The sequence below is a fragment of the Antennarius striatus genome, chromosome 15, assembly GCF_040054535.1.
Source record: "Antennarius striatus isolate MH-2024 chromosome 15, ASM4005453v1, whole genome shotgun sequence".
NCBI classification, from domain to species: Eukaryota; Metazoa; Chordata; class Actinopteri; order Lophiiformes; family Antennariidae; genus Antennarius; species Antennarius striatus.
Window position 1 is genome coordinate 8,374,358 of NC_090790.1, and position 16,357 is coordinate 8,390,714.

General features: G+C 38.8%; 1 protein-coding gene across 1 annotated transcript in view; it reads left to right on the top strand.

Annotated features, from left to right (window-relative positions):
* Positions 1-13,302, top strand: part of LOC137608091 (ephrin type-A receptor 5) — a 53,636-nt gene extending 40,334 nt beyond the window's left edge. The window contains exons 10-19 of the mRNA XM_068334137.1: positions 2,004-2,071; positions 2,877-3,002; positions 3,587-3,772; positions 3,931-3,992; positions 6,561-6,628; positions 6,722-6,863; positions 8,302-8,451; positions 11,350-11,543; positions 12,480-12,644; positions 13,191-13,302. Coding sequence (XP_068190238.1) covers positions 2,004-2,071; positions 2,877-3,002; positions 3,587-3,772; positions 3,931-3,992; positions 6,561-6,628; positions 6,722-6,863; positions 8,302-8,451; positions 11,350-11,543; positions 12,480-12,644; positions 13,191-13,302 — 1,273 coding nt within the window. The remainder of the gene's footprint in view (positions 1-2,003; positions 2,072-2,876; positions 3,003-3,586; positions 3,773-3,930; positions 3,993-6,560; positions 6,629-6,721; positions 6,864-8,301; positions 8,452-11,349; positions 11,544-12,479; positions 12,645-13,190) is intronic.
* Positions 13,303-16,357: the final 3,055 nt, after the last annotated feature.

Genomic DNA, 16,357 nt, shown 5'->3' on the forward strand with positions numbered 1-16,357 from the left:
TAAATTCTCAAAAGGGTGCATGGTGCTGTCATTGTTCATCAGTTATTTCTGGGACTATTCTGTAAATTGTCATAGACAAGTATCCACTGAGACATGCCTGAATGTCCTTGTGCAATTTTATATCATTAATGTCTCTCTAATTTTTATGTCTGTGAATTTTCCTTGAACTCTTGTACTTTTTCTAATATCTAATTTCATCATCTTTAACCACATATTCCTGTGACATGTATGTAATTAAGGTAATCACTGCCTATACATGTCAGATCCTGTCAGTGAACCATATTTAACGGAACTGAGGGCTGGTTTTACAAGGTTATGAGTGGGAATTCAGATCCACATCCATATTCTTATCACTTATGTTGATGTGTCCATCATTTAAAAATGTATTTTAATTCAGTTTGTTTATTTTATATGCATGAATCTATCGATTTATCCATGACATTGACTATTTGGCCATCATTATGTGTTTTTTTTCCCCCCACTTTTATTTGACATGACGATCAAAGCAGTGACGTTCAGGGGATGAAAATTAGATCAGATCAGCACAGTTGGGATTTTGGTTTAGACTCACATAGATGTGATTCCAGGATTGCCCGAGTTGGTGTAGGGGAGGGAAGTTGAGGAATGACAAATTTTCCAGTGATGGATCTGGGACACGAGGACTGCAACCCCCTCCATCCGCCCCTCCTCACACACACACACACACACACACACACATATATACACGCATGCACACACAGATATCCAGAAAGTGGACATGCAAATGCATCGATGCATCGATGATTAAAACACACAGACGCCCACATGCAGGAAGTTTAGAGGGCAGGCTGTGTATTGAGTGTGTTCAAACCCCTTGACTCAACAGATCCGGCAAACTAAACACCCCCCGGCAGACACACACACATGCACACACCCCTCCCTTAGCCTATCCAGTTGTCCATGCCAAACCCCTCCAGCCAAACCTGGCTGTCCAACAGAGAGACTTGATTGGAAATGGTTGGACATGACCCGTGTGTGTGTGCGTGTGTGTGTGTGTGTGTGTGTGTGTGTGTGTGTGTGTGTGTGTGTGTGTGTGCGCGCTGATGTGTCCATTAGCTTTGTCTGGACTCTGGGTTTAGTCAAGTAAATGAACCCATTCAACCCAAAAAATACATGAACATACGTGTGTGTGTGCGTACACGTACACGGTGTGGCTTTGAGCACATGGATGTAGATCCATAAAGCAAAAAGGTCTGACCCTCCACGCCAGGAATGAAAAGATAGACAGATGCAAAATATACATTTTTATTGCTTCGATGACCTCATTAAAAATCTTTTTATATGCACATTTAGGTGTGTCAAGATATTATCATTGGCTTTATTGTGAAAGTATATGACTTTAAAACTGCCGCTCTCTGCTAAAATCTTTTTCAGTTATATTTATTTGGACCTTGAAATATAATAACCTGCGGCTAAATAAGAAAAAAAACTTACATTGCTCGTAGATTCGAAGTGTAATGCTCTCTGTTCAATCTTTTAATCTTAATTTTAATCTTTAATCTTTCTGTCTAGATTGTCTTGTGGTACCTTGACTGAGGTCTCTTTGTGCTACCTTTCATTCTTACTCAATAAATGTGACACGTTTTATTTTCTAGATATGTGGCAGATAATATGAATAATGTTATATCATATATGAGCAAGAAATTGGTACAAATGGTTTCCAGTCATTGCTATATAATGAAACTGTAAGCACATGAAACTGTACTGAATGTTTCCTGAGGTGTCATGAAATAAAAACAAAACAACGTTGTGTGCTGACTGCCGGAGCTGTTACTGCTGAAAATACTGCTAATTAGTAACCTTTATGGAGTTGATAAAAATAATTGCACGTCGTTTCAAAAGGTGTGTTTCGTTGTTTTTTTTTATGCTATAATAGCATGAAGGTTTTTCTGCAGTGACAAAAAAGCAGCAACATTTACAGGTGAACATGAAAACTGTAAATTGCTCTGTCTTTTTGTTCTCAGGAGGTGTGGTTACAGCAAAGCGAAGCAGGATCCTGATGAGGAGAAGATGCACTTCCACAATGGTCACAGTAGGTTAAGAGTGTGTGTGTGTGTGTGTGTGTGTGTGTCCGTGTGTGTGGGCAAGGTCAAAACAAAGTTTCTACTATATTCACAGTAAGGTTGAGTCAGTGTTCTTGTCTGTATGAGTTTATTCATCTCTGTGGGTCCGTGTGCCTCACTAGTCCAGTTGGGACACAGTTTTGTGTTCAGTTCTATTATTTGGATGACAAACCTGCTCCTTTGCATCCATGTTTGCAGAGGACACACAAAGCCATGGTGATTTATAGGCCGTGACAGCTTAATTTACTTGGGCCACATTTTTGGCATTGTATCCAGCTGTCCATGTGTTGGCACTGGGGCTAACTGTGATGAGTCCATCGGCTCTGGAGAAATCAAAAATACCAAGTAGCAGTCTGTTTGGTGAATCATTTCAATCCGTGGAAGAAATTTCTCTAAAATTAGCAAATTATGCATAAATTCCAAAAGTGACCGATTTAAGGATAACTGCAGGTGTGAAATACTGAATTTAGCTCTCTAAACATAGTATTTTTCATTGTTCTGGTAGAGCTCTATGTAGGTGTGATTGGTACTATAAACAATATAAAAGATATTTAAAAATAATACAATGTTGCCATAGGATAAAACGTTTTCTCACAGATTATTCTACATCAATGACGTAATGTAGAATTGATGAGTTGGCAGTAATCTCAGCTACTGAGAGGAAGACAACTGACTTCTTTAGATTACGTATGCATGTGTAGCGTTGGCATTGCAAGCCTTCTTGGTTGTTATACATTTAAATGGTAACGAAGGCATGCTTTTATGTGTCTGCAGTAAAGTTCCCAGGGGTGCGCACCTACATTGACCCGTTGACCTACGAAGATCCCAACCAGGCAGTGCATGAATTTGCGCAGGAGATTGACGTCTCATTCATCTCCATAGAAAGGATCATTGGAGCTGGTGAGTGCAGGCATTGAGGAAGTGTGTGTGATTCTTATAATCTTTGTTCCCAGAGGAGTTATTTGGGGAGAATAATGTTTTACAGAATTCCCCATTTTTCATTTTGAAATGAACCTGCAGCTTCCTCATGTAAAACCCCTTTAACAGCCTCATCTATGAAATCAGACTGTTTGGTATAAAAACAGCAAGTCTCACCTCATTTTGTGAAGTTGTTTAGAATTTCACCATTTTCTCATTACAGCCACAAAAGTACACCATATTTCCTTCAACCCTCATAAACCTGTCACATTCATAATTGTACATCATTGTGTAGACAAACATTTAGACATGGTCAATTAAGCCAAAAACTGTGCTAGAAAATGAGATCCGTAAATAGCGCCGGTGCCCTGTAGAGAACCAGAAAAAATTTGAAATAACTACAAAATAAGTCAGAATGCCTTTGTTGTCCAAATTAGAACGAGCATTTCAAAGAATAAAGATATATGTCACACATTTACATGCTTGTTTCACAATTTAACAAGGCTTTTCAGGCCAGGGTGGGCTAAAATGTTTGGGGCACGGTAAAGCTTTGTGTTGTACCACAGGGGAGTTTGGCGAGGTGTGCAGCGGACCACTGAGGCTGCCAGGGAAGAGAGAGATCCAGGTGGCTATCAAGACTTTGAAGGTGGGCTACACAGAGCAGCAGAGACGTGACTTCCTGTGGGAGGCATCAATCATGGGCCAGTTCAATCATCCCAACATCATCCGTCTGGAAGGAGTGGTTACCAAGAGTGAGTCATCAGCGTGTCTACCTCCAGTCAAACTTGGCTTTTCAAGTCAACTGTAACTCATTATAATATTTTTACTTCATGATATTTTTCAAGTTAAGACTTCATTTACTTGTGTTTGTAGTAGTAAGGTATGTTGTCTTTTTGTTTTTCTTTTCCAGGCAAGCCAGTAATGATCATCACTGAGTACATGGAGAATGGATCACTGGACACTTTTCTCAAGGTAGGACAGGGGAGAAGGTAGTACAAGGGAATCTAGGGAGAAGGAAATAAATGATTGCAATAAAGTGGGAGAGTAAAAGAAAGTAGGATGATAATTATAGACAGCAGATAATTGTAGACTGCAGATAAAGAGGATATAAATTAGGACAAAGGAAGAAGAGAAGGTCAACTTAAACCACCTCCAACTCTAAGGAATAGATCAAAAGGAATTGTTTTTGTGTCATATTTGGAATATATTAAGGTTGAGCTCCTGGATGCAGATGAGTGCAAAGAGGCAATGTCACACAAAATACCTTCCTACTAACTTTTTATTGGAGATGCACCACTTGGCAAAGAGGATCAAGTGAACTGAGCTTTCAGTAGTCCAGTCCAGTGGCTCCTCATTCTATGGATTCTAGCAGGAGTCAAATAGAGGATGTGAGACTTATGAGTGTTTACATGAAAAGCGTTTGAGATACACTGTTGCTGCATTATTTCTCAGAACATAAAATAAACTGGAGCAACAGTGAATAATACCAAAAGCAGCCCAGTTCAGTGTCAACTTTTATACCTGCTTCGCAAATATTCAAAGATTTACTAGCCTGCACTGGGAGATGGAATCGCTTTGCCAGAAAATATGAAAGAAACTGTGCGCTCAAGGCTGGAATCATGTCTGTACTGACTTGAAAATGTGGATTTCAGTGAGCAGAGAAGGTGAACCATCATGAAGAGGCTGGCTGGCAAGTCTCTGAATTAAGTGATCTCACTCCAGAGCACTTCATTCTGCTTCCCGGTAACAGAGGCGCAATGCTCAGTTGGCGGACGAGGTCTGAATCCTACATGAAAAGTGGCTAAACTCGTGCAGCAGATGGCTCATGGAGAGATGAGAGAAATTAGGCCACGCAACTGCAAAATGGTGGAAGCATATTTCAGAAACAGCAGTTATGGAAATTTTAAAGGAAGGTGAAAATAAAACTGTGGCATGCTTAAAAGTGGAGACTAGAAAAGCCCTTTGTGTGAACATTGTTCTCCCATCCCTAACCGTGTGGGTGGATACTATAAGACAAAAAGTCAGGAGAAGGATTGAGGAGAGGTGCTGTGGTTACCCAAAACTGCTGACGTGACGACCCGGTGTGCCTTTGGGAGTAATCCCGATGACAAAGGGGAGGAAGAGAAGCTGGGGAACCAGCAAGTGGAGCAGCACAGAAAACCCTATGAAGTAATTACATGGATGGCCAGTGTAGTGAGGCCAGCGTGGGTGGAGGTTTGGACAAAGCACTGTTAGGACGATAACCGATGATAACTGAGATCTGAGGCTTAACATCTCATTTCACCTGTAAGTATGATGTCCTACTGAAGACGGATGGTTGATATTTGGATCAGAAATCACTGAGGGGGAAATGAATAGTGAATGTTGTCTGAAGAAGATAGTTTTTAGGTTGCCATTACTCACACTTTCATTGATGTTAAATGAAAATCAACACGTCCGATTATATTCCCCAAAGAGTGCTGTTTGCTTTGGTAGATATTCAAATATGAAATAAACATTTGTAACATATCAGAAAATATCTGAATTGTCTTCAGCCATGATGTGCCTCATTCAGAACGATTTTCATCCTTTTACAGTATTTTTGCAACAAAAGTATTTCATTTACCGTTTGGTGATGTCAAATAAAAAAATATTCAAGACGGAAATTGTAACTCTACCTCGATGTCTAGATGGGATGCAGAGTACTATTGGATATGTTTTTTTGTTTTGTTTTTTATTTTAAAAATTATTTTGTTCTGTGGGCCATCATCATTACCGCAACATTTAGAAAATTGTAATCGTTGGAGATAGATTTTATCCTGTGAAAAAATGGTTTAAATAACATCAGACTCAAAATTCTCTAAAAATCAAAATCAGAAATAACATTTCATTGTTAGCAATAGCATCATGAATTTTACTTTTTGTTCCAGTTCTATCGATTGTCTTATTGATTCTTGATCGGTTGTTTGGCATTTCACTGGATTCTTAACTGAGTGTAAAGACAGAGTGGGAAAAAGGTTTTAGTGGGTCTGAAGAGTTAAAGCTGTTGGGTGTAGCTAGGGTCTGTCCATCTCCATCTCGGATGAAAGGGGCACTAATATTGTGATAACATACATTCTGTACTGAAAGTGTTGCCCTAATGGGACTCACGACCGATTGACACTTTGTCACATTGAGGTCTCCGATGCTGCACAGCAAGAAATTCATGTTTGAAGTGGAAAAATCACCAAAGTTATTCATGATTCCAGTAAAACAGAAGGTCATACTTTTCCCTCTCTTCTTTTATTTATTTATTTTTTTTAACGTGGAGGCTAAAATGCAGAACAAGCACTTTATAAAATTATAATTAGGTGTAGACAGAGTGGAAGACCACTGCATTGGTGAGGTGTTGCATAATTAAAGTGCAGGTGCAACATCCTGGGCTAACTGTAAAATTCATTTATGGGGTTACTGGCAAGCATTTAACTAAATCTTTTTAGTAGAGTAAATATTCTACCATGTTTTAATGAAAAATACTTGAACCGCATACTAAGAAACATGTTTCTCCATTCTTGTCTACAGAAAAATGATGGTCAGTTTACTGTGATCCAGCTGGTTGGTATGCTACGAGGCATCGCGTCTGGCATGAGGTAAACACATGCATTCAAACGCAGCGCATTACTGAACACAATGTTTGGGTCCAGTGTTCAAGTAAAGCTTTGTCTTTGTCCTTATAAATGCAGATACTTGTCAGACATGGGATACGTCCACCGGGATCTTGCAGCTCGTAACATCCTGGTCAACAGTAACCTTGTTTCTAAAGTTTCGGATTTTGGCCTCTCCCGAGTTCTGGAGGACGATGCGGAGGCGGCGTACACCACTCGGGTAAGGGTGTAATAGGGTCACCGTTACTCGTACATCCTTCTGTTTTCTCAGAAGCTGCCACACAAAATTCAGTGACATTTCACACATGCTTTCAAGGAGCTTTTTGAGGCTGCGTGTCTCATTATTGGTTTCTTCAAGTAACTCATTGTGACATTTTTATTTACTTTTGAACCTTGTGTCAGTTTTTTGACATCAACACAACCTGAGTGTTTTGTTTGTTTTCCACTGACCGGTGCATTTTTTCATTGATCTCTAACTAATTAACAAGTTTAAAAAGCAGGTCACAATTTACCAGAACATGTACTTGTCCAAAAAAAAAAAAAAAAATTTATGAAAGATATTTTTGATGAATTAAAATTGAATGAAATAGAAAATCATCAAATCCCCATTTACATTTTTTTTAACGTTTTGCTGAATATACATGTGAAACAGTCAAAATTCCCCCCAATGGATTCTCAAGGAATCAACTGATGGACACGCTGTTGTGTTTATTCCACTGTGCATATCTGTGTGCAGCCGCTATAGCATATCATACCTTGGATTAAGTGGACACTCACAAGTCTGGCTCAAGATGAATTAAACATACAGTATTTGTATTCTCATACATATACACACACACACACACACACACAGAAAAAGAGAGAGGTGGCAGCAGTGAGTTTTAAATTGAGCTGTGCGTCTCAGGCAGGTTGCGTCCTGTCAGTCAGTCGGCTACTTCCTGCAGGAGGACGGCCAATTAGTACTGGGCTCAGACTCTGCAAGACTCAATTAGCACCAAGTCTTTCTGCCTTAGTGCCAAATATCCTGTCACTCACCTCTCGCTGCCAGGCTACATCTCTCATTGCCTCGTCCTTTGCTTTCTTATTCTGGGCTCTTTTTCTCTCACAGAGCGACGAGAATAACATAATTCACACCCTTCAAATAATCACACCCTGTGATGTCCCGCTGTTATGTTCATCTATACTGCATCGGGCTAATTTCACTACTCAACATCTGAAAACACATTTTCCTCTGGAACTCAGCAGTGGTGAACTTTTCTGCACTTGCACTGAAAGTGCAATAATGAAGATGAGAAAAAACAAGTAGAAGAATCTCGGAGCCCCCCCACAGTTAGGACAGGGGATTTGTAAAAAGAAAGTGTAACACGGTGCCATGAATGTGTTCCTAAATTGGTATTCATTAGTGAGATTGTGGGTTGGACCACATGCTGCAGAAGTGTGTCAGTTAAGGTCTGTTCCTGATTTCATCTTAGAGTCATGAAAGTAGGAATCTTTAGAATGACTGCAGCTGTATTTATACACAGGAAGGTTGTGTTAGTGTGGCGCTGAGCTGTTGTTGCTACATTTTAAATAGTAACTAACACAAATAGAATATAGTTTCCTTTAAATCCACAAAGGCATTCGGTGTGTCAGCTAAATGTTCTTTCATCTCTTCACAGGGTGGGAAGATTCCTATTCGCTGGACGGCTCCAGAGGCAATAGCGTACAGGAAGTTCACCTCAGCCAGTGACGTGTGGAGCTACGGCATCGTCATGTGGGAAGTGATGTCATACGGAGAGAGGCCATATTGGGAGATGTCCAATCAAGATGTGAGTTGGACATCTTTCGTGTGATGCTGTATGTATTAACCCCAATGATCCCCCCCCCACCCTCAATTTCAAGTCATTATTTGTTCATGTGGCCCGCGAGAGCATAAAAGGTCAGTGTGTCTAAAAATAAATAGGTCAAAAGTGTACTTTGACCAAAAACTACATTTCCCACAATGCAGTAATTACGAAAGCATTGTGAGAAAGTTAATGTCCTAATTTGTGTTTGATGTTACAGTAATTCCTCGTTACTCGCCGTTAATGCGTTCCAGTACCTGCTGCAAAAAACAAAACTCCGCGATAGAGCGACAAACTATTTTATTATTTACGGTAATTTAAACGTTTTTGAACCCTCCCCATGCTGATATTCTATCTGTTACCTTTTCCAACACTCTGATTGACTGTTTAAAGCACTTTTAAATGTTTCTTTAATACACAGAAGTGCGCTGCATTGGGGTGAGGAAATGTTGGCAGAAGGCAAACAGAATTGTTCTGGAGAAATACTTAATCTACTGCGTGTGAGATGCAAGTGGAGACATCTAACAAAGATGTTGGCGAGACATCAGGAGGCTGACTGAGATAGAGAGGGTCCTTAAGGCAGAGCGAGGACAATGAGAATGGATAGCTTGAAGGGAAGCAGAAAGAGTCGTTGTTTGATGACAGAAAGGTGTGTGTAAGCAAAAGAGTGAAACAGGTGGAGACGCATAGAGAAGCAAAACCAAGCAGAAAAATATAGCAAGGAAACTAGCAGGCTGAACACTCATGTCACGTCTCAGCCATTAGTGATTTAATATTTTGATCATTTTATTTCAGTATTTTTAAGTTATTTGTGAAATATTTGGCCAAATGTAACATTCTAACATTTGTAAATGAACAGCTGGGGAATGACTGCTAGTGGTTTAGCGCTACTCAGCGAGTACCCAGATCATCTGCGTGTGTCTTTTCATCAGACAGGAAGAAGAGTGAGTCAGGGAAGATGCTGATGAAAAGGCAGGGAGAGTTTAGAGTCTACGTGTGAGTGCAGCCCAGAATTAATTTTAATGAAGGTGAAGTGCAATTTTGTTGCATGGCGAGGAGCGAGAATGTAGCATTTGATTCTGACACCGAACACGTGCACTTTTTTTTTTTTTTCACACCCGTAGACCCACAAACACACACACACACACACACACAGGCAACATATGCACAAACAGCACTCCAGTGACCTCTTCATCCCCTGCTTCAGACCCCTCCTCTTCCTCCTGGTTATTAGGCTGTCTGTCTCAGAGTAGTCTGGAGCGAGGGAGGAGAGGAGAAGACGTTTGATGTTTAATTGAAAGCTTTATGCTGGATTTTCTCTGATCTACCCGAGGAAGTGGAGGCTCTCACTCTCTCTCTACGCTTCTCTCCTGTTTCCCATTTCTACCAGTTTCCTCCTCACAGTTTTTCTCTCGTCTGCTCCTTTTTCTCTCAAAAATATAATCTGTCTATAGTCCGCCTTGCATCATGTCTAACCTCTGTCTTTCACCCACCTTGGTGTCTCACTTTCCTCTTCTGATCTTTCCTCACTGCCAGTCAGCTATCTGCATTTCTTCTCGCTCTCAGCACTCAGTAATGATTTGACGTTGTGCTCCTCTCTTGAGGTTTACTGCTTGCGTACATGTGCTTTCATGCATGCATGTGTATTGGAGCGCTATCGTGTCAGTCTTTTATTAGAATTTGACGCAAGTAAAGGCTGTCATGAACTCAACAAACCAATTCCCCCCCAGTGTCTCGCACTGGAAGACCCAGCCTGAGAACAGCTTGTTTCCCACTGCAGGGTCTAACGAAGAGTTTATTAATTATTCATCCCAACTTGATTCAACCCAGAAACATTTCTGTTATTCTGTGCTGCATCTCTTTACTCATGGAGATGATTAAGTGGGCTATGCAGTGAATCAAATGCTCATAATTTCTCCAAGTTTGCTTGTTGAGTTTGAGGTCAGGCAGAGAGCTAAAGCTTCCCCACAGCTAAATATCAAGAATCAGAATCTTGCTTGGGGTAACTCAGATTGGAAATAACTTTTTTTTTTCTGCAGTTTGTTGTGGTTCTACTCTGAAAAAGGTATTACATGTTCAGACATCAAAAGGTGATCTCTTTTTTGTAACCCAGAAATGATTGTCAGCTTTGGCCAAATAGTATATTTTCTTATAATTTCCATTTGTTTCTGTTGTCATCTGTCTCTTTAAACGAAATTATGGATGACATTTCCAACTTTGTCGTGCATGTTGTATTGTCACAATACGTAAATTCTCAGACTTGAATTGCACGTTGTCATTATCGTTGGATTGATCAGAGTTATATTCTTTGTGGACATAATAATTGTAGCATTTCCTGAACACAATAGAAACGGGTCGTTTTAGAATCAGTGACAGCTCATTTTACAAACAGGTCACCAAACACCATGGTGGATGAGAATATTTTTCCTACAATCCATAAGATAAATCTAGATAAATCAGCTGCTAACTCCTCAATCATTACTGATTAGTGATCATGATGATAGCAATGATGATAATCTTGTTTTAAGCAATCAGCACTTGGATGAGAGACGATGCCAGGTGGTTAGTTTTACCTGTGATGGCTGGTGTGCAACAAGCAGTGGACTTCAATTCAGGTTTTGTGTGGATGTTTGTTTTGTCATTGATTATATATTCTCTCTCATTTTATGCTTAAGTCTTGCAGGGGTGCATAAATGTTTTGTAGGTCTGTCCCTCTGACACCTGTAAACCTTTTCTAGTGCCAGTGTAGATGGTGTTACTCTTCAAATCTTCTATTTCACAACTTTCAAATGAAGGGAAGTTATTATGGAGATCCTGACTGTCATGGGTACAGAATTATAATAGATTCTATCCATTTCTCTCCATCCACCACTGTGTCTGCAGGTAATAAAGGCAGTAGAGGAGAGCTATAGGTTGCCGGGTCCAATGGACTGCCCTGAGGCTCTATACCACCTAATGATGGACTGTTGGCAGCGAGAACGTAGCAGCCGCCCCAAGTTTGATGAGATCGTCTGTCTACTAGACAAACTAATTCGCAACCCCAGCTCATTAAAAAAGCTGGTCAACTCATCACACAGGTATGAATTAATGCAGAAAAGCATTTGTGTTTGGACTTTCATAGATTTTTGTAGAAATTATGTAAATTTCCCTTGGTACTAATGCTTCTTTGTAAAAAAAAAAAATGAGTATATGATTTTTGCATTTATTTTTTAGAATAATTATTATTAAGTTGGCTCTAACAACTGTTTTTCGCATATGAAAATGTGTTGTGTTTTAATTGAGCTATTCATTTTTTAATCAAACCCAGCATCGCAAGGTAATACACTCACAAACGTTCAGATGAAATGAGAGTCTCCATTGAAGTCTTGTGCAGATGCATGATTAAATCAGGGTGGACATAGTTGCTAACTGCTTCATGCTGGCGAAGAAGAGGGGAGAAATAAATGAAAGTAGCTCCATTTTCTTAAAAGGACACATTAATGCGAAGCGTATTCAGTGGGGTATCTTCTGTTTATCGAAACATTTCAACAGTCAATTAGTATTTCCTCACTATGCATTGCATTAGTGTATAATGGCATCCCATTGCCTTATTTTTTTCACAGAGATAATGAAATAATGTGGGCGCTCTTAAATCCTGTGTCTTTTCAACGCACACTCCTACTACCTTCCACATGCACACACATAAAAACAAGAATAGTCCATGCAATAACATACAGTTAGCCGTATTAAAGCCAAAACAGCATTTCAGCTTTGCGGGATGCTGCCTAACCAACTTTACAAAGCCTCATTGGGCATCAAATTGTTGCTGACTGCAGTGTAGCCCACTCTTAATTTGTTGTTGATGCAGATGTCTTTTAATTTCCTTTTACTACATCCTGACTATTGACACTGTTTGAAATAATCCTTGCAAAGCGTTGTGTTTAAATTTGATTCTTTTCCAATTCCTGTGTTGTTGCTTTTTTGTTGTTGTTGTTGTTGTTTTATTTATTTATTTTGCGGCATCTGTGTACTAGAGTTTCTAACCTGTTGGTGGAGCATGCCTGTGAAGAAGGGGACTGCAGCACTCAAAGTCAGACCATAGGAGAGTGGCTCGATTCCATCAAGATGGGTCGCTACACTGAGCTCTTCGAGGAAGGAGGATACTCTTCGCTGGAGACAGTGACTCAGATGACATCAGAGTAAGACCACATATACAAACAGAAGCAAGTACATCATCAAAACGTTTTGTTTTGATTGGAAGTGCTCAGGTTTTAATGTATCTTCATGTCTATCAGTTGTAAAAATCTCCTTGTAGCTGGACGAAATCAGCAAATGTTACTATCATTTATTTTTATGAATTCTTCATTTGAATGAATTCTATTTTTATGAATTCTTCCACTTGTGGAATAGTGGGGTAGTGATACAAGGACTGCAATTTCTTAAAATTAATCGAAAGATTAATAAAAAAAATTTAAATGTCCTCATGTCACAAATGTGTTTTATGAGGAATACCTGGAATATGAATATGTTGCAACTTTTCATTTTAAATCTTCTGAAGAAGCTTTAAAATAAAGAGCCCACCTGAGCCCTGTGATGATAGATTTTTTTTAAAAATAGGTGTTTAAAGTTATATGAATATTACAAATAAAATTTTTAGATGAAGTATTTTTTTTTCATATTCTGTAGAACGTATACTTATTTTTACTTGATAAATAAAAGTATGTTGTCTATGTCATATTTTTCAGGGATTTGCGAAGAGTAGGAGTGAATCTGGCTGGACATCAGAAAAAGATCATCACTAGTATTCAGGAGATGAGAGTCCATATGAACAACACCAACTCCACCATAGACATCTGAAGCTTATGTACAGACACATGCTCTCATTCACATACACACATGAACACATATATGGACCTAGTTATGATGAAAAGACTCAGATTTGCTGTTGGACCTAGAAGGAATTAGCACTTTCTGCAGACAAGGAAACTCATTGTCCATGGATCTAAACTAGATGGTTCAGTATTTAGTGGTCCTTTTGTGAAGACTTTGCTTGTGGTGACATTGGGGGAGATTTTGAAACACTGAACTGAGAGGTGCTAAATGAAGAGAAGATGATGATAAACTGAAGTGGACTCATTCTAATGATACCATTTGTTTGAATCTTGGGGATTCCGATTTTTCTGTGCACTGTTTGCATTTTCATTCTCAGATAAAAACTGAAACTGCGGATCTGGCTCTGAGAGAAACCAGCACTTTTACTTTTCAGTTTCATGTAGCAGGCTCAAACAGAACTATTTCAGCCTGTCTCAGGTGACATGAATCTTTTGGATCTGAACAGTCCACACGCTTTCTATGGGCATTTTCTCCAGCGTTACATTTTCTTCATGAGTAACACCGTTTGCAGGCAAGATAATCAGGTAAGAATAGATCAGATGCTTTGATAGATAGATGCTTTGCCAATTTAATTTGTTTATTTTTAATTTAAATTTAGTCTAACTACTGAATCCAAATCACACAAAAATGTTATAATTCTGCTGTACAGCTTGCAAAAGATACATGGGTGCTCATATTCAGCATCGTATACATCACTATCCGCCAAGAAAAGAGAATTTTGCAATTTGGTCTTCCTGAACGTAAGAAGTTAACTACATTAAAAAAAAAACTTTGGAACAAACTTTTTTTCAAACTAATTTACACTTTTGTGTATGTTGTAGCAAACCAACATCACAAATTCAATTCAGTCTGTTTCACTCAAAATCATGCTGAACTATTCACTGAGATCTAGAACCTTAGCGCATATGTATATTTCACCCAAATTTTCACACAGGTGTTAGTTCTTTTTTTCTGATGGAAATTTTACATCATCTGAGGCACTTCCAGTAGGATTGAGAGGGATTCAATACAATGAACGTTTTATCTAAGGATATTCTGGTGAAGTTCAGCTGATCATAATTGAGTTTTTGCAATCATAGAAATGGATACTCATGAAAAATGGAGAATCTCATGGAAAGAATCAGCCAGATTGTAGGGCAAATGTTTACTGTCAGTCTAATGGAATTTTTGCTAAGATTCAGCTGGAATCCTTTGTCAGATCCCAATGCAGCCTTCATTCGAGTGCACTCAGATTTTCATGGAGCCTTTACTTAAACCAACAACCTTCAGGTACCGAACGAAAAACCCTCAACAATCTATTCAGTTCACCAGTCTCTCCATCACATCTATGCCACACCACAATAAACCTCACTCTTGTTGGACTGCTGATAGTAAGGGGAAATATTCAACATCTTGATATTCATTTAGTTATTTATATTTATTTGAAGAAGCTAGCAAAAATTATGTGGAGTTTATGTTCCATTATAATAGTTTTTTATGACAAACTGAGTAGCTTTGCCTACATGTCTTTCATGTATATAATGTATTATATATTTAAAGCAGGGAGCATTGTTCTATTGGATTTGATCAAGCATCTCAAAGTTGTACACATTAGTAAGTAGTGACAAATATTATAAATCAACATTTCTGCTACTTAAACCTGGAACGCTGTCGGGTCGAGACTACTGGCACACCTGTCCACTCGTGCCCTGAAGGATATCCAGATTGGTTAAATATTTGTGTGATGTTGTTGGTGATTGTGTTCCATTGCCATTGCAAGACCTAGAAATATTTTCAGCATCCCAAAAGGAACGTGCGCACAGATTAATGTAAGAAATTAACGGTATGTTTTAAAGGTTTAAAATGATGTCAATGATCAAACTCTTGCTTTAGTTTATTTGATATGGGATGTTGTACATTGCTACTCAGTGCTTTATTGCTAAAACTTGACTTATTGCATTGACCTAGGTAAGAACAGACTCCTGACAGTATACAAAAGTATATCCTCTTTGCAGATGACATGTTCATATTTTTCTTGGTTAGATGCTGTGTTCTGCTGGAACTGTTGAGCGAAATGAGATTGTAGCGATAGTTTTATAAGAGGTGATATCACATGACTGTTTGAAAAGCATAGAAAAGCACATAAGCAGAATGTAAGGTTTTAAAGGGGTTTTTCACTTTAGGAGACAGGTTTCACATTTAGATAGATAGATAGATACTTTAGTAATCCTGGAGGAATTTAAACACTCAACTACATTTGAGTCCAAGATGAGTCAAAGTAAAAAGCCTCATCATTGGTATTTAAAACGGCTTCACTCGTGGCCCTTAGGTTTGTCCATTTGCTGTCAAAATAAGCGTCGTACTTGGTTTCATGAAAGAATATGAATAGACAAAGGTCACGAATGTTGCTTTAAATACGTAGGCTTTTAAAACCCAATTTTTTACTTGAGTTAACATTTGCTAGAAAGAAATGTCTGCATTGTCTTTGGTCTATATTAATCAGTTTCGAGACTTGACTCCAACTTGTACTTAAATACAGTATATTGTCATTTTAATGGATGAAGTTGCCAGCGGCACCCATTTAGCATCAATAGATTTGTGGTATTCTACCAATTCTAAGGCACAGTAAAACATATACAGTACATTCTGTATGCAGACTGTTAAGACAATGCAGATGTTTGGTTTAGTGGGGGAATACATCAGGAATATGGTGTAACTTTTATATTACAACGTAAGGCATGTACAGTGAAAGTCATTGCTAGGTCCTTTTGATTTACCTAACATGATTTCAATTAATACTTCTTCTGTCACATTAATACTATCAGCATTTACAGAAATTAAGCAATGTTTTGATTCTGCCGAAATCTTTTGGAATTGGCTTTCTGCGGTCCTTTTTGGCTTGACTTTTAATTCACACACATGCCTGGGGCATAACCAATTGATGAATAGTACACCCTTATAAGTGCCTCACATCTTCAAGCACCATTATTTCCTCCCCTGCCAAAACACTAGCCTATGCTCCGATTGTGCCCCAAATTTC